Below are 19,183 nucleotides of genomic sequence, written 5' to 3'. Positions count from 1 at the left end.
CTGTCCATGGGATTCTCCAGGCAAGAATACTGGAGTGGGTTACCATGCTCTCCTCCAGGGATCTTCCTGACCCAGGGATCAAACCTGTGTCTCTGGCACCTGCTGCATTCGCAGGCAGGTTTTTTTACCACTAACTCCACCTGGGAAGCCCATGTAATATGTTACCGTCTATATATTTTAAAAAGGAAATATATATAAACATTTATCTGTTTGCATAACAAACTATCTCTCAAAGAAAATAAAGAAACTAGTAATCTACATTGCCTCTTAGGTGATGAACAGGAGGTGGGAGGGAGAATTTTCTCTACATATCCTTTTATACCTTTGTAATATGTACCATGTTAATGTACTACTATGCAAATATTAAATCAGAAGGTAGTTTTATTAAATCTATATAACTTAATATGATGCAGTCATTGAGAATGATGTTTCAGAAGAATATCTCATGACTTGGAAAACTGGCACATATTAGATGAGAAAGGGCAGAAAATTGAATTATGAACTACTTATACTTACCTCTTATTCTTATGATTATATGCCTACCTATATTTTCTAAATTGCAATAAAATCAGTTAGCATTTATTAAAAAGAAAAAGACTCCTTGTCCAGATGACTTGCAAGTCAGAATCTCCAACCTACACCTTCTCCAAACGCCAGTCCCATACTTATACGGGTTTGGACAGCCATGAAATCCAGGTGGCTCAAGCTCAGCTTCCTCCACTGGCAACCCCTAAGTCTTCATCTTCTTTAGATGTCAGTCAGTTAATAACAATTACTAGACAAATGAAATCAGTCATCTTGACCCCTTGCTCTCTTGGTCCTCTCCCAGCCCCTCACCTCCTACTCACAAACTGGCCACCAAGTCCTTTGATGCTACTCCTATGATCTCATCTCTGACGGGTTTCTCCTTCCAAATTTCTGCTTCTCCTCCCTGAGGTGGGACCTCACCAGCTCTCATCAAGATCTAGTCTTTCCATGGCTCTACTGAGGCATATTTATAACATATAGGTGATGGGACTTTCTGCTCCCCTGAGAGTACCCAGTGAGGTAAAGACCACCCTTTCCATGTGACACTCAAGGACCTTCACAGTCTCTCCCAACTTAACCTCAGAGACTCAGTCCTGACACTCTTCTATCACTGCTGTTGCTCTCGGGTTGTCACCCTGAGCAGCCCACACACTTTTACACCTCTGTTCCTTCTGCCCAGGATACCAGCAATCTCCTCTGTTTAAAGAAACTCCGTATCTTCCTTTCAGACACAGCTAAAGCACGCCCTTCTCAGTGGCTGCTTGCCTGGTCTTCTTTCCATCTTGTACAGCAGAATTCATCACTGTGCTCCCATTCGATCCGTAGCCTAGGCAACCCCTCTCCCTGTAAAGTATCGGAATTCACTGTACATACTAGTACACCCACCAACATGTAAGCTCCCCTAGAGCAGGACATTATTCATCTTTGTAGCCTCACACCTTGGCACCAGACAAGGAGCATAAACAAAGCACAGTAAACTGCCTTTGAGTAGAAAATACAGTGAAATTGATAGGAAAATCACCCCAAATAAAAGTTCACTTTATATACAATTTCTTGGCCACAAATCTAATGCTGCAGTAAAATCTGGTTGCTTTAGTATTTAAGCCCTGGACTGTTTGACACAGGATATTTTACAATATTTGCCTAGCAGTCTTCACATGCAGATACTTCACAATGAAGGAAACAAGTTGATACTAATTCACTTCAGCGGTTAATTTACATTGTACTGGCCTGCACATCCGTATATTTATTTAATGCCCAGAGCATTAGTCTTTCATTCACAAAGCTCAAAAGAAGATGGACAGACTCCACTAAAACTTTTCAAATATTTTCCAGTCAGGCTAAACAAAACAAAGAACATTTCACCAGAAAGGCATGCTTTTGTTTAAATGATTACTAAGTTAAAATTAGGGGTAAAACCAAGGACATTGTGCAGTGACATGTTTAGATTCAGTGTCCCCAAAGGAAAAAAATCAAAAAGATTTCCTTGCTCTTAGTTTATAATAAAATATAAACCAGTCTTCCATGGAAGGCAGACATTTCCTTTCATGGGGTTGGTCTCCAGGCCTATGGGAGTGCCTCAAATTAACCAGACAACACTCAGTGTCACATAAATTTTCCTCAGCGTTGTAGTAGACAAAGGGATTTCTCAATGTGGATGTGTGTTTTACCTCACTTCTGGGTCCCTAAGTTAAGCAAGCATCTGTCAACAGCTTTTTGGTGGCAGTGAAAAAGGTCTCCTAATTCTCACTCTCAGCTTTCACTTTCAGGGGATTAGTGAGTCTGTCTTTGTTCCCACCTTTGATAAGTACCTGATCAGGTCTCCCATCTGTCAAAAGGTAGATTACTTGTGTTTCCTCATCAGCAAAAGCAATTTGCAGGGCACTCAGGGTGTTTGTGGAACTTCCAATCTACAGAAAAGAGAGAGACACATACCAAGTGTATACTTCAATCTCAAAAAAAGATCTCACAAACAAGTGTTATTTATTCTCTGCCTCCAAAAAGAAAAGAAGGTATTTGTGAAATAAAAGATAAATTTAAATTATACTGAGATAATAATTTCAGCCCAGGAATTCCAAGAAGTCGAATCCTTGGACGTATCATAAAAGCATCTATGCAGATAGTCCTAGGAGAGCTAGAAGCTGGGACAATGGATTTCCTGTCCTGATGACAGAGCTCTTAATTCAATTTTATCTTTGTGTGTTTCTGTGGGAGGCACTAACTCAGTTACTGTTCATTCAGCTGTCAGCACGGCTTAAACACGCAGCCTGAATACACCCGGGTGGGGACCATGTTTGTTTTCAACCAGGATTGATTCATGACACCCAATATTCAGCAAACACAAGTGTGGTGTCATGAGCAATCGGGAGGTACAGGAAGCTGTAAAACTGTAAAATTCCTGCAGCTCTGTCCACGGATGGAGAGAACTGTCACTCCATAATAAAAAAGAGCCAGACAAACAGCAAGCGTGTGACTTTTGTTACATTCATGAGAGGGCTCAGATCACAGGGCAACCAACTGGCCCCAAATCTGGGGAGAGGTGGGCATCTGGAGAGTCAGGGGAGATGCAAGCCCTGGCTCCTGGGACGGGATGCAGCCAGACACTGAAGGAGAGCTGGGTTGGGGTGGCTGGTGAACTGGCAGAAGCTGCGGGTATATATTGGCAAGAGACCACAATATGGGGGCACCAGTGCTCTTTTGTTTCTTTTTAAAATTGTATTTATTCAATATTTAACCAATGTTGTTTGTTTACCCCCACCCGGCTGTGTGGGGTCTTTGCTGCTGCACGCCGGGTTTCTCTAGCTGCAGTGAGTTCTCATTGTGGTAGCTCCTCCTGGGTGCACAGGCTCTGGGGTGAATGGGCTTCGGGAGTCATCGGGCATGGGCTTAGCTGCCCCGTGGCATGTGGGATCTTCCTGGACTAGGCGTCAAACTGGTATCTCCTGCATTGCAAAGCAGATTCTTAACCAGGGGAATGCCAGGGAAGCCTGGCATCAGTGCTCTCTTGAAGACTGTCTCACCGCAAACCCTACAGGGTAGTCACAGGATAGGCTGAGAGAACCTAGAGAAAATCTCCTTCATCGGGCAGAACTGTGGGAGAGATTCAGTGACACAGAACACCCACAGAGACCCTGTTCTCTCTCTCCCCACAAAACAGAAGCTTTTGTGTGTGTGTTTGAGGAAAAGGGCAGTAACGAACATACTCACCCTCAGGGTGCTGGTCAAAACCCAAGAAGGCTGGGGAGTGGAAGAGGAAACAACGAAGTCCCTACACCTGCGGAAGGAGCAGGGCGACGTTCTGGGCTCAGAGATACTGACAAAGCCACACCCTTGGGACTCCTGGACACCAGGCCCGACTAACACTGAGGCTCATTCAGAAAACACCCATCCCTGTTTCTCCCCTGGAAACATCAACTAACAAGCAACCTGCAAGAGAAAAGTTCTCTCTGAAGCCCAGTGTGAAGGGAAAAATCAAAAGCTGAGGGTGGAGCAGACAACCTTCTGGTACATCATCTCTCACCCTAACACAAAGCATCACTACAATAATGTGAGGGGTATGGTGCAAACAGACCAACCTCAAACCCAGTCCAACTCTTAATTAGATTAATTTAATCCACCCCACAAAAGAAAGGCACGCTCTTTTCCAGGCATAAAAAATATTTATCTCAGTCCCTATATACTGCATATGATGTCCAGCTCTTAACAAAAAATTTGTTGTTCATTGTTCAGTTGCTAAGTCATGTCTGATCCTTCAATCCCATGTACTGAAGCACTCTAGGCTTCCCTGTACTTTACTATCTCCTGGAGTTTCCTCAAACACTGTCCATTGAGTCAAGGATGCCATCCAACCATCTCTGTCACCCACTTCTCCTGCCTTCAATCTTTCCCAGTATCAGGGTCTTTTCCAATGAGTTGGCTCTTCATATCACCTGGCCAATGTATTCAGCTTCAGCAAAAAATAAGCATATCAAATAGAACATACAACATACTATCAAGAGACAAAAGTACTCATCAGAAACAAACTCAGATGTGACACAGATGCTGAAACCATCTGACAGAAAATTTAAAATAACTGTGATTCAAACATTAAAACTTCTAATGGCAAAGGTGAACAACATTCAAGGCCAGATGGGTAATTTCAGCAGAGATGGAAACCTTAAGAAATAGCAGAATGGAAATGCTAGTAATAAAAAACTGTGCCGAAAAATTGATGCTTTTGAACTGTGGTGTTGGAGAAGACTCTTGAGAGTTCCTTGGACTGCAAGGAGATCCAACCAGTCTATCCTAAAGGAGATCAGTCCTGGGTGTTTACTGGAAGGACTGATGCTGAAGCTGAAACTCCAGTACTTCGGCCACCTCACGCAAAGAGTTGACTCATTGGAAAAGACCCTGATGCTGGGAGGGATTGAGGGCAGGAGGAGAAGGGGACGACAGAGGATGAGATGGCTGGATGGCATCACTGACTCGATGGGCATGAGTTTGAGTAAACTCCGGGAGTTGGTGATAGACAGGGAGGCCTGGCATGCTGCGATTCATGCGGCCGCAAAGATTTGGACACGACTGAGCGACTGGACTGAACTGAATACACAACCTCCCATTCGGCACTCAGCTTTCTTCACAGTCCAACTCTCACATCCATACATGACCACTGCAAAAACCATAGTCTTGATCAGACGGACCTTTGTTGGCAAAGTAATGTCTCTGCTTTTTAATATGCTATCTAGGTTGGTCATAACCTTCCTTCCAAGGAGTAAGCGTCTTTTAATTTCATGGCTGCAGTCACCATCTGCAGTGATTTTAAATCTTCTCTAGATTACATATAATATCTAATACAGTTTAAATGTTATGTAAATGGTTGCCAGTATGCAGCACATTTGAGCTTTGCTTTTTGAGACTTTCTGGAATTAAAAAAAAAATCCATCTGGGTTTGGTTGAATCCATGAATAAGGAACCTATAGATACAGAGGAATGACTGTAAGTTCAAAATAGCCAAGGAAAGAATTAGTGAACATGAATATAGAGCAATAGAAAATTATCTAAACTGAAATGCAAAGAGGAAAAAGAACAAAACAGAAAAGAGCATCAGAGAGCTGTGGAGCAAATGGTCTGATACATGCTTAATTGCAAACAAAGCAGAAAAGGGAAAAAGAGGGTAGAAAAAATATTTGAAAAAATAATGGTTGAGAATTTCCCCAAAACAATGACAGATATAACTCCATGGACCCAAGGTGGGTCAGATAACTTCAGGTAGGATAAATAAATGACCTAACACTCTGCCAGTGTGGTAGCTAAGAAAGCCAGGTAGTGAGCTGGGACTTCCACCCCCACCAACTGTAACATGTCCTCCCTGCTCAGTGATGTCCATTCCCACTTAGCAGTGAAAAGGTGATCCTCCCCATCAGGTTTCAACAGAGTTCCAACGGGGAACCTGAATTTCAACCTGCACCTGGAAGAATGAGGCAGGGCCCACCTATTATATCCCTGACAGAGCAGTGTCAGAGAGCGCCAACTAAATAGGAGGTTAGAATAATATCCAGAGTCTCATAAACATAAGACAAAAATGTCTAGGATTCAGCTGATAAACACTCCTTCATACCAAGAACCAGGAAGCTCTCATCCTGAAATGAAAAAGATGATAGCAACAGCAAGAAGACAGAGATGTTAGAATTATTTGATAAAGATTTTAGAGCAGCTGTGAAAAAAAAAATGCTTCAACTAGAAATGACCAACAATCTTAAAACAAATGAAAACTAAAAAAACATCAGCAAAGAAATAGAAAGTCTCATGAAAAAAATAAAAGACATGAAGGAGAACCAAATGGAACTTTTAGAACTTAAAAATACAGTAACTGAAATTTTATAAATTCTCTGACCTATGCCAGCTGACCACAGCTCGGTGATAGCAGCACATTCAGAACACCTGGGTAGTGTCCTGAACTGACTTGGTTGATTTCTGGACCAAATCAGTCCAAAGACTAACAGTGGAATCTGGTGTTCTTGAAAATGAATTTTACACATTCAGCAAGCAAGCAAAGGTACTTCAGTGAAGGTTTTTGAAGAGAACATAATCACAGTGTAAAAAATGATCTGACATATTTTTAGCCATTTAGATGAGACTGATTCTATTCATTAGTGAGTTTTATATAAAGAGGAAACTGCTAATGTTTTTATCCAATGAGAATACATATATAACATCCTGTTATCACAAACTCTAAATTAGCAGGCTCTGAATTAAGATATTTCCTGTTACCTAGAGTCATAAAAGAAACTTCAATGGATAATCCTGGATGTTTAACAAGCTGAGAATGAATTTAATACTCTTTTCCAGCATATGGTGGCCAGTTAGGACAAAATGTTACAGACATTATTCCTTATAGAACAGACTTCCTCCTCCCATTATTTATTTATTTAAATTACTTTATTTATTTTTGTTGTGGTGTATGGCTTGTGGCATCTTAGTTCCCTAACCAGGGATCCAGTCTAGGCCCTTGGCAGTGAAAGAACAGAGTCTTAACCACTGGACCACCAGGAAATTGCCCCTCCTCTCTTTTTAAAAAGAAAAAGTTTTAATTTATTCATTTACTTATTTTAGGCTGCCCTGTTGCTGTGCATGGGCCTTCTCTAGCTGTGGAGAGTGGGGGCTATTCTTTGCTGTGGTGCATAGGCTTCTCGGAGCAGTGGCTTCTCTTGCTGTGCATCATGGACTCTAGAGCTTGGGTTTAGTAGTTGTGGCACAGGGCATCAGGTGCCCCACAGCATGTGGGATCTTCCCGCATCAGGGATTGAACCCATGTCCCTTTGTCAGGTGGATTCTTTACCACTGGACCGCCAGGGAAGTCCCCTTCCTCTCATTAAAAAAAAAAAAAATCCCAAAGGAACTCCAGAACATCCCAATGATTGTGCAAACCCTGCTTGTTCATACCCAGGGAGCTCCACTAATAGCCATGTGTAGCTCCTGTCAAATCTGGAACTCTAATTCAGGCAACGAATCATTCTTAAGTTATTTATGATCCATATTTGACTTTTTAAGAATAATTCTTGGTCTCAATTTTAGTATATCTTAAATATGTAGAATGCTATGTGATTCTAAAAAAAGAACTTTTAAAATGAAGGTAAGTTCAAGACAACAGAAAACTTGAGGAAAGGGAAATTCTTCCCAGTAGTCTGTGTAGATATAAAGTTCTCCAAGTAAAACAGACCTCTGAAGAAGTGATTTTACCTTTTTATTACATCCTGCTGCCCTATCTCTGTCCTGGCTTTCAGCCCTAACCACTCATATTATACTGTGTATTTCCACAAGTTCACTACTTTTGAGCAAAATCCACTGTTTAACATAGCTGTAATATATCATTTGAAACAAGCATGAAGTCTCAGAAGAAATAAATATGAATTGTTTAAGTAAAAACCTATATTTTGAAATTTGTTTTCATAAAGGGGCTGAGACGAGCTGAGGGCAGTGTTGTCAATAGAAGCCTATCTAAATGTTAGATATCGACTAAAAAGATTGGATTAACACGACCTTTGTAAGTAAAACAAATGTCTATGTGAAGCCATGGCCATCCATGGAGTTCAAAGCAGTTTCTTAAGCGTTTCTATCCTGATCTCTGTTCTTCTCCCAGACCCAGCCTCCTTCTTACCTTAATGTCTCTAATCCAGGCCTGGGCCCCTTTCAGATTCTCCTCATTGATTTCAACAAGTTTTTCCTGCCAAGCACTGGCTTGAGCATCAAACTGCACAAAATTGAATTTCCTTTTATGTTTCAACTGTTCCTGTAAGGGATAATTATTATTTAGCAATAAAAATCATTCAAGTGTGAGAAGGGATTAGGACAGGTCATTGTTTGATACATTTTAATCACTATGATATCTCTTTTCAGTTGTAGCAGCTAAAAATTACATTCAATAGAGAAAAATCTTATCTAGTACAAGAGGCGTTTAAATAAAATTTACACACAGTTTGGACATTAAACCTTTACAAATGTATATATGTATGAACATATATCAGATATAAGTTTATATATATATATAATATTACATTATTTTTCTTTAACACTGACATTAATGGTATACTGAATATGCACACTAAATGCAACATGCTTAAAGAAAAAAAGAAATCCAAAATAGTGTTATCACTTGGTCAACAACTTTTTGGCAAGGCCATTATTACAGTTGCAGATTTGTTCACTTTCCTTCCATCAGTCCATATTTCTCCAGTAGAAGTTCATTAAATTAAAAATTGTGTTTTGTATTTGTCAAACACACCCTGCAATTGTTTTCTATGGTTCATACTCACTTGAACACCACCAACTCACGACAGTACTCTGACACCCATTTATAGGTGTGGAAACTAGGAGGCAGGGAGTGTTAGCAATCTGCTTCAGGTTGCACAACTCAGAGGTGGCACAGGTGGAATAAGGACCAGACGCTCCTGACCAACAGCCTGTCCTCCCCCCACACATCAGTTCTGGGGCCAGTACATGCAGCATCCCCAACACTCACTGGAAATTTAAAATAAACACGACCAGCTGAAGAGTACCTGGAAAATAATGAACACATGTGCACACCGCAGATTTCAGGATAGAGCAGACCTGGGACGATGGACATAGAAATTCACTTAGCAGCCTGTACATTACAGGAAGGACCCACTGACCCAAGATCTACTTGCAAAGAATGGATGACTCTCACTGACAAAAAGGATCCTTTTTCTGAAGTGGCTTTCCTGTGGATTTCTAAGTACAAAGCTGGCCTGAGCATCTCTTATAACCACTGCAGGTCACGACTGGTGAAGATGTACTCATGATGCACAGGTGCCCAGGTGCCTGATCCCTACAGCACCATCTTACCTGTATGAGCTGGATGATCTTGCTCTTCACCAGGTCCAGTTTCCCCTTCATTGAGTGAGACGTGTCAATGAGGATGTAGACACAATCACTAGGCACTTTTCCAAAGAGGCCTCGACTCCCATCCTGTAGCCATTTAATCCTGGGCAGGAAATAGTTGAAAGTGAATGGTTAGAGCCTGTGGCACTGAGAGCATCTTCCTAAGAACTTTATGATACATCTACAGAGGGAAATCAATAGGGCAGAAAAATAAATCCAATACTGGGCTCCAAAGCCAAAAGTAAATTACTTCCTGTCATCTGATATTTTGAGGCCTTTAGCTATGACTTCAGACCATTTATTCTTCTAACCCTGCTGACTGCAGTCAAGCTAGTAATGCCAGCACATTCCTGAAGCTTGAATGAAGCTTATGGACAGAATCAAGCAAACCCAGATCCCAATAATAATCAAGTGCCACGAGGTTGTGTAAGCAGGACTGCTTCTGTGGTCCACGCTCAGGGTCCCAACACAGATGTAAATGGTTTAGGAAGTTCATGGTGCAGGCAAAGTCTGGAAGAGAGGGCAGGGCAGACATAAAAATACTTGAAATTGAGTTCAGAGTTCAGCAAGCCCCAACAACTGGACTTTACAGGGCAGAACACTGAAGAGAGTGTTGCAAAGGAGAGAACGCGGGTTTGGGGGTGATGGAAGAGAGACAGAAAAGGACAGAGTGTGCTCCAGATGTCTGCAGGAGGGTTCTCGAGAGATTTTGGCTAAGTCATGATCAGGGCATGCAAGTGAAAAAACTACTGAAGTCAGAGAATAAATCACCAAAAAAGGAGTAACTGGGCCAATCCCTCAGAGTTTACACAGGCCTGGGAATAGCTCATTTTCCAAGCAGTCAGAGTGGAAAGGCCTCCATAATGTATGTGGCATCAAGTAAAGTCCTCAAAAGGGTACTGCTTTAGTAATAAGACCAAATGAATCCTGGACCAAAATGCCTCCTCGTTAGCACTATGCTAACATAACTTAAAAGCAAGTCCCAGAGTAACTTAACTGCACTCCAAGTAACTAATCTGCATCGCATAACACACATTTAAAAAATATAACAAAATCCAGTTCCCAATAATGTTACATTCAAAATGTCTGGCATTCAGTAGAAAATTATCAGGCACATAGAGAAGCAGGAAAATATGATTCATAATCAAAAGGAAAACAGATCAACAGAAACAGACCTCAAAATGACATGGATGATAGAATTCTCTAAAAAGAATGCTACACAGCTATTATAAACATAACTCATATGTTCAAGAAGATAAAGTAGGAATAGAATAAGGAGAAGAATGGAAGACATTTTAAAAAAATCCTCTGAGGAAAAATATACTGTATGCTATTAATAGTAAAATAGACACTAGCTGAAGAAAAGATCAGGGAACTTTAAGAAAGACACAGCAATAGTAAACAGTTAAAAATAAAATACAGGGAGAAAAAGGTTTAAAAAATATAACAGAGGACAAGGAGTCTAACATATGTGTAATTAGAAACTAAAGTGGAGGGAAAGGGGATAGAAAAATATTTGGAGAAATACAACCAAACATTTCCAATTTTGATGAAAATACACCTACAGATCCAAGAAGCTCAAAGAACCCAAATAGACAGAAAAAAAAAAAAAAGATACCAAGACACATCATAATATAATGGCTGAAATCTAGTAATAAAGAAAAAAATCTTTAAAGGAGCCAGAGACAACATAAGAATAATAGGTGATTCCTCATCATAAATTATGCAAGTCAAAAGAGAATGGAGAAAAAATTTTAAGGTACTGAGAGATGAAACTATAAAACTAGAATTCTATCCTTAGCAAAAATATCTTCCAAAAATAAAAGTAAATTCAGGAGTTTCTAAGACTAAAACAGCTGAGTAATTCATCACCAACAGATGTGTGCTGGATCTAAACAAAAAGAGTAAAGAGCAACATACATGTCAAATACATGTATAACTATAAAATACATTTATTCTCATTTTGAGTCTATTTACAAGACGATAGTTTATAACGTACTTTGGGCTTATAGCATAAGTAGAAGTTAAGTGTAGAACAACAATAGAAAACACCGATAGGGAATGGAAGTTGGAAGACTTTCATGATGTACATGAAGCAATACATTATTATTTTAAGGTGAACTGTGATAAGTTGGGGCTTCCTGGTAGCTCAGGGGTAAAGAATCTGCCTGCAATGCAGGAGCTGCAGGAGATACAGGTTCCATCCTTGGGTCGGGAAGATCCCCTGGAGGAAGGCATGGCAACCCACTCCAGTATTCTAGCCTACAGAATCCCATGGACAGAGGAGCTATAGTCCATAGGATCACATAGAGTTGGACATGACTGAAGCAACTTAGCATGCACGCACATGTAACACGTTAAAGACTTATATTGTAAATGCTAAAGTAGTCACATCACAACAAAACAAAACAAAGAGGTAGTTAATAAGTCAATAGTGGAGATAAAATGGAATCATAAAAAAATCTTCCAACAAAAGGAAGCAGAAGTTAAAAAGGGAACAAAGAACATGTGGGACAAATATAAAACAAATAGCAAGATTTTAAGTTTAAATTCAATTGAATCGATGATCACACTAATATGCTAAATGATCTTAACACTCTAACGAAAAGTCAGAGATGGTCAGATTGGATTAAAAATAATATCTCTATATATTCTACCAATGAAAGGCCTAGTTCAATACACATAGGTAAATGTAAAAGGGTAGAAAAAAGATAAATCCTACAGAAAATAATCAAAAGAAAGCCAGGGTATCTATACTGATTTTAGACAAAGCAAATTCCACAATAAAGAATTTTACCAAAGATAAAAAGGGACATTTCATAACAATAAGGGAGCTGATTCATCAGAAGGACATAATGACCACAAGTGTTCGTGTACTGGCTAATTGAGCTTAAAAATACATGAAGAAAAAACTGATGGAACAGAAAGAACTGGACAAACACAAAACTATACTTGGAGATGCCAGCACTTTTCTCTCAATCATTTATAGAACAATTAAGCAGAAACTCAGTAAGAATATGGAAGATTTGAATAATACTATCAACAAACTTGAGCTGAGATAAAGTACACTCCACCCAAAGAAAGTTTTTTCTTCATTTTCTGGGCCACAAAACAGATCTCAATATAAGAACTGAAATAAAACAGTATTTCTCTGTCCACAGTGAAATTAAAAGCTATCAGAAAAATCCACAGATACTTGGGACATGAACAACACATTCCTAAATAACCCTTCGGTCGAAGAAGAAATCTAAGGGGAATTAGAAAATGTTTTGTGGTGAATGAAATGAAATACAACATATTGAAATCTGTGACAGATAGCTAAAGCAGTACTCAGGAAAATTTATAAAATTAAATGTTTATATTAGAAAGAAGAGTCAAAAGCAGTGATCTAAGCGTCTATCTTTAAAAACTTAAACCCAAAGTAAAGAGGAAGGAGGGAACAATAAAGATAAGAGTAGAAATCAATGGCATAGAAAGGAGGAAACCCTACAGAGGAAAAAAAAATGAGACCAAAAGCCAGTTCTTTGCAAAGACTGATAGGATGGATAATTTCTAGTCAGACTTATTAGAAAACAAAGATGACACAAATGACCGATGTCAGCTTTATGTGTATTTAAAGAAATCAAAGGCACAGTTTTAAAAATCCTTACCATGGTGACTTCCCTGATGTTTCAGTGGCTAAGACTCTGCACTCCCAATGCAGGAGACCCAGGTTTGACCCCTGGTCAGAAAACTAGATCCCATATGCTGCAAATAAAGAATTTGCATGCTGCAACTAAAGATCCTGCATCCTGCAATTAAAAGATCCTGTATGCTGAAACAAACATTGAAGATCCTGCATGCCACAATTAAGACCACAACTAAATAGATAAATAAATAGTAAAATAATAAAAAATCAACAATCTTCTCAGAAATAAAAACTCCAGGCCCAGATGGCTTCAATGGTGAATTCTATGAACATTTAATGGGGAGATGATGCAAATTCTCTATGAAGTCTTCCAAAAAACAAAAGGGGAGAGAAAACTTCCCAACAACCATGGATACTTGGTGGGAGGACAAACACCCCAGAGCTGCCAGCTGGGGTGTCGTCAAAGCAGCGTCCTTTCCCCCAGATCCGAAATCCAAACCACTCTCCTCATGGAGTTGACTCCAAACCTTAAGCAGAGCAGACTCCAAGCGCAAGGATTACTTTTTCTGTGTGATCATCACCAGCTGGGTTTTGAGAAACTGGGGCTACGCAGAGCATACATGGGGTAGACAGCTGTTTGCAGCTTGTGACTTTATGACAGAAAACATGGAAAGAGTGAAGAAGCTTGGACAGCAAGTGACTACTGCAGGCTGGGGACTAGACTAAGCTTATTAGATTTAGTGTCTAGTCTAATCCAAAGGACACATTTGTAAATGGCATTATTATTCCCACTTTATAAATGAGAAAGCTGATACACACAGACACTGACTAACTTGCCCAGGGTCACAGCAGATGGCAGGCTGGGATTAGAATCCAGCTCCATCTGACCTTAGGGACTATGCATCTAAGTGGACATGGTCTTCTTAGTCTAGAACTGTCCGCTGGCATTGGGGAGGTGAAAGCAAAAAGGTGGGTCACCCCATGAGCTGATGTTGAGGTCACAGCACTAGTACATGAGACTCTTAGGAGCGTTACCAGATTTTAAGAACCAGCAGGGCTGAGAGGGGGGTCATATGAAATCATTTAGCTGATTCCTAAAATGTATATATATATTATTTCATTGTATTCAAATGTTTCACAGCATTGTAACAGTTGCTTTGAAATATAATATTCAAGAGTGCAGAGGAGAGGTGTTATACAGTCTTGTATTCACCTGAGGTCCACAAAAAAATACAAGACAAAGCAGAAGCATTCCTTTGCTTCCTACAGTGATGCATAAGCAACATGATAACTACATTTTTGCTGCTTTTCAGCATCTACACTGGCATCAAGGCAGCTCAGAATCTGCATCCTAATATTCCCTTTGGTTATGAACAACCAGGCCGATAGCAAATTGTCAGATGGCAGCCCTGACTTAACAATGCTTACTGGCCACTTCTCTTGATTGAGCTTTACCAAGCACTCAAGCAAATTTTAATTTCAAGGGAGGCTGGACCACTTGTACCCTCATGCAAGTACACCAACCTCCTCTGGATCTGGGCCAGGACTGCGTGAACTCTTTCACTGAACCACATGTACTTCTCCTTGGTGATGCAGACGTGGACCAAGCTCCCATCCTTCCAGGGAGCATGGACGAATCTGCTGCAGTATTTCGCATGGACTGTCTTCTTGTTGGTCTCCTGAGGAAAAGACAGGACAGGAGCCACTAAGAAACAACTAATGGTAAGTCCCCAGAAGGCATCTCCGCCTCTGCCTTATTTAGACAGCTAAATAGAGCTGCTAGCCCTCACTCCCACTGTAAGATCATTCAACAGTTGGTTCTAGCAAACACATACCACAGCCTGCTCCATACAGAGCCCTGTGCTGGATGTCGTGAATGACAGTCAGAAAGACTTGGGCAATCTCATCTGTGCCCCAAGGAATCTAATGTTTCCAGCAAGACGACACTAAACACATACAGTGATTCATACCCACATAGAAAGTAGCAAGGCAGAGTACCAGGCACCCAGTACCTGGTCTTGGGTTGAGACAGTAATGACTGAACAAGTTCTGGCAAAGAAGAAAGAGTTCACAGTGGACTGGAGGGTCAAGGAGATCCACAGGAGGTGGGCTTGAGACACTCCAAGCATCTTTCCATTGTTACTCCCAGCTCCAAATGAAGAAAAGCACCCAAGGACCCCATTCCACATCTAGCACCCACTCCTGGACATACAGAACGGGTCCAAGGACAAAAGCTTCCCACAGAGAGCTTTCAGAAGGTCTGTTTCTACCACTCATCCAACTAGCTTATAAATGCATTAAGCACTACTCCACCAGGCCCTCTTCTAGGCACCAGGATAATCCATAAATGAAGACCAAAATTCCTACCTCTGTGGAACTCACATGACCAGGAAAAGAGCCAGATGATAAAGTAATAATCATCTAGCAGATTAGATGACAAATGCTATAGAGACAAAAAAGGCCAGAAAGGAGAGCAGAGAACACCAAGGGACAGGGGAAGGGTGGGGGCAAGCTGAAACCTAGAAGGGAAAGCCTCAAAGAGAAGGTGAAATATGAGTGAAACCTGAGGGAACAAAGCGTGTGCCCATTTGAGGGTCTGAGGGCAATCTGAGGACACAGCCAGGACAAAAGCCCTGAGGGAAGTGTTTGCCAAGCAAGTCTGTAGACTTTGAGGAAGGGCAATGTAGCTGAAATACAGCGAGCGAGGGAAAGAGCAAGATGAAGCTAGAGGAGCAGGAGGAGGAGGAGGGCCAGGAAGCAGATGCTGTAAAGCCTGCTCACTGATGGAAATGACCCTGCCTTATCCTCTGAGTGAAAAAATGAAGCATCCAAAGGTCTTAAAGTAAATTCTTAGTGACAAAAAGTTTAAATTGAGATAAAATTGACATTTAACATTATAATAATTTTAGTGTACAACATAATGATTTGATATATGATCTACTGTAAAATGATCAAGAGGGACTTGAGGAGTCAGGGAGGAAAGGAGAAGGCTCAGAGAAGGGAGGCAGAGGTGGGTCATCTCCAGGGGTCCAGAGACGACTGATGGGAGTGGGGTGGAAGGGCGTGATGGGAGCAGTGCTGATGCTCCCAAGGCAGGCGAGAAGGGGAACCGTGTCTCCACTGCAGTGCAAAGAAGGGAGGAGGAACGCGTCATCTCTCAGTCTGACCATGTGCTCCGTACTCTGAACCCCATCATGAGGCAGTTCTCAACTGTGCTTCAGGCATTTCCAAATGGAAACACATGAGACCAAAAAGTTATGTGAAAACAGGTGTCCAGCACCAGAATGTCCAAATGGGGAAAGCCCAGTGTTGACAGCCCAGCAAATCTGAATTCAAACTCGGCCTCCACCTGCCACGAGATCTCAGGTAAAGTCATCTAACCTCTTGGAGGCCCTGGGACTTCATTTTCACATCTGTGATATGAGAGCACAAATATTTACCTGTATATAAAGCAGGTAGGTATTCCATAAATGCTTCTTTCTGACCCACAATGTTTGTGATGAAGAAAACACGGAAGGCAACATCTAGTGGGCATCTCCTAAGCGCCAGGCACAGTGCTCAGACATGCGATTTTCAAATTTAGACTTTACACCAACCCATGTTACAGATGTGGAGAGAATCAATCAGGTTAAATTATCTGTTCCACATCTCATATTTAGTAACTGGTAGAAGCAGCATTTACACCCAGGTCTTCTCATTCAAACCCGGAATGCAGTTAGAACCTTACATGGAACAACTGACTGGTTCAAAATTGGTAAAGGAGTATGACAAGGCTGTATATTGCTATCTTGTTTATTTAACTTCCATGAAGAGTACATCATACAAAATACTAAACTAGATGAACCACAAGTTGGAATCAAGATTGCCAGGAGAAATATCAACAATCTCAAATATGCAAATGATGCTATTCTTATGGCAGAAAGTGAGAAGAGGAACTAAAGAACCTCTTAAGAAGGTGAGAGAGGAGAGTGAAAAAGTTGGCTAAAAGCTCAACATTCAAAAAACTAAGATCATGGCACCTGGTCCCATCACTTCATGGGAAATAGATGGGGAAACAGTGGAAACAGTGACAGACCTTATTTTCTTGGACTCCAAAATCACTGCAGATGGTGACTGCAGTCATGAAATTAAAAGACGCTTGCTCCTTGGAAGAAAATCTATGACCAACATAGACAGCATATTAAAAAGCAGAGACATCACTTTGCCAACAAAGGCCCTTATAGTCAAAGCTATGGTTTTTCCAGCAGTCATGTATGGATGTGAGAGTTGGACCATAAAGAAGACTGACTGCCGAAGAACTGATGCCTTCAAATTGTGGTGCTGGAGAAGACTCTGGAAAGTCCCTTGGACAGCAAGGAGATCAAAGGAGTCAATCCTAAAGGAAATGACTGGAAGGCCTGAGGCTAAAGTTTAAGTTCCAGTACTTTGGCTACCTGATGTGAAAAGCAGACTCATTGGAAAAGATGCTGATGCTGGGAAAGACTGAAGGCAAAAGAAGAGGCTGGCAGAGAATGAGATGGTTACATAGCATCATCCACTCAACAGACATAAATCTGAGCAAACTCTGGGAGACAGTGATGGACAAGGAACCCTGGCATGCTGCAGTCCACGGGGTTGCAAAGAGCTGGATATGACTTAGCAACTGAACAACAACCACAGAAGTAGCATTTACACTCAGGTCTTCTCATTCAAACTGGGTATACTTTTCACCCTACCACAATGCCTGGTACATAGCGAAGGCTCAATAAATATTTTTTAGAGGAATAAATAATGAGACTAGAGTGAGTTTCTGAACATCAGGGCTGGCTTTGTGCTCAAGCAGCATAAGTAGCCATGAATGCAATGTGACTTCATGGGCACCCCCAAAATATCAAGTTGTTAGACTTTGCCTGCAATTCCCTGTTCGAAAAGTACTTTTGTTTTCTCCCCTCACCTGCTCACCCATCTTAGAAATGCTTCATAGCAAGGCCTTTTTAGTCATTTATTTCTCAGTGTCTTGATTTCCTGGTTCTCTACCTACAAAGCAGTTTTTATAGTTAAAAGTTTATGGGGTTCTGCCCAGTGGGAGTCTAGGGTAACCCTAAATAATCAGTCTCAGTTTTAGGTATAAATCCAGTTTCAGATATGCAGCCCCAAATACTACTAAAAGCAAAACTGTCCCCTTCCCATCAGTATTGGTGACAAAGGATAGCTATACTGCATTTTACAGCTACATTGTATTTTATAGCTATACTGTAAAAGCTATTCTCAACTTTTACTATATTAGAACTTGCTAGCATCAGAAATTTGAGGCAAAATTCCCCATTTATAAAGCCAAACTCTTCAAACCATCCTTGTAAAATTTCATTTAAATTTGTCAAGAAAGAAAAGGAGAAAATCAGGATTAGAGAAGACCTGTGTATACCACACTATAGGGAGCTTGCAGTAAGCTATGTTCAAATTGACAGAAATTCATATTTTTCAATATTCAGGGCCTAATTATTTTAAAGATGAAAATGTGATTAAGTATGATTTCCTGAGCTAATAATGTTACTGAATAACGTCTACAGAATCAGAAAACTGTGCTGGGGGAGGAAACCCACAAATGAGATTTCCCTGCAATGTAGCAATTACTCTGGATCCCAACATGTAAGCCAGGAAACAAGTCTTGCATCAATTCTGTATTTTTTCTAATTCAATTTGAGTATTTTCCTCTTGCAGTTCATTCTAAATACACAGCAGTAAGAAGGCAAAAACACAACATCACGTGGCTAATGTGGCCCCAAAGAAAAACAGCGCTTCCTTGGGAGGAAATGTGGAATCCAGGGGCCTAAGAAGGAGTGTCAAAGGGACTGGAGCTTCACCTCGATAGGATTGAGAGACACTGCAGAGATGATCCTGACACTGAATCATAGTCTCAGAGGATACCTAAAGGGACACGACATTTCCTTTCCTAGGAGTCTCTGCTAGGCGGCCATGACTGGCATGGCTGCTCTGTGACTTGCATTTTAGCTCTCATTTCAGTGTATTCCTGGGTGGGGAAGATCCTTTGGAGAAGGGATAGGCTACCCACTCCAGTATTCTTGGGCTTCCCTTGTGGCTCAGCTGATAAAAGAATCTGCCTGCAATGCGGGAGACCTGGGTTTGATCCCTGGGTTGGGAAGATCCCCT

At 40.9% G+C, this 19,183-nt stretch overlaps 1 protein-coding gene across 9 annotated transcripts in view; it reads right to left on the bottom strand.

Moving 5' to 3' along the window:
• Nucleotides 1-19,183, bottom strand: part of VWA3B (von Willebrand factor A domain containing 3B) — a 177,436-nt gene that overhangs the window by 91,044 nt on the left and 67,209 nt on the right. For all 9 annotated transcript variants that reach the window (XR_006269342.1, XM_043467856.1, XM_043467857.1 and 6 more), the window contains 4 exons: nt 14,558-14,712; nt 9,370-9,508; nt 8,165-8,296; nt 2,340-2,438 (listed from right to left, as the gene is read on the bottom strand). Coding sequence is in view for 8 of the 9 variants with exons in the window: in XM_043467856.1 (XP_043323791.1) it covers nt 2,340-2,438; nt 8,165-8,296; nt 9,370-9,508; nt 14,558-14,712 (525 nt within the window). In the remaining variant the exon portion in view is untranslated. The remainder of the gene's footprint in view (nt 1-2,339; nt 2,439-8,164; nt 8,297-9,369; nt 9,509-14,557; nt 14,713-19,183) is intronic.

This window comes from Cervus canadensis, chromosome 5 (genome assembly GCF_019320065.1).
Source record: "Cervus canadensis isolate Bull #8, Minnesota chromosome 5, ASM1932006v1, whole genome shotgun sequence".
Classification (NCBI taxonomy): domain Eukaryota; kingdom Metazoa; phylum Chordata; class Mammalia; order Artiodactyla; family Cervidae; genus Cervus; species Cervus canadensis.
Note: the sequence above shows the minus strand (reverse complement) of the source record. Positions and strands in the feature narration are given on the sequence as shown.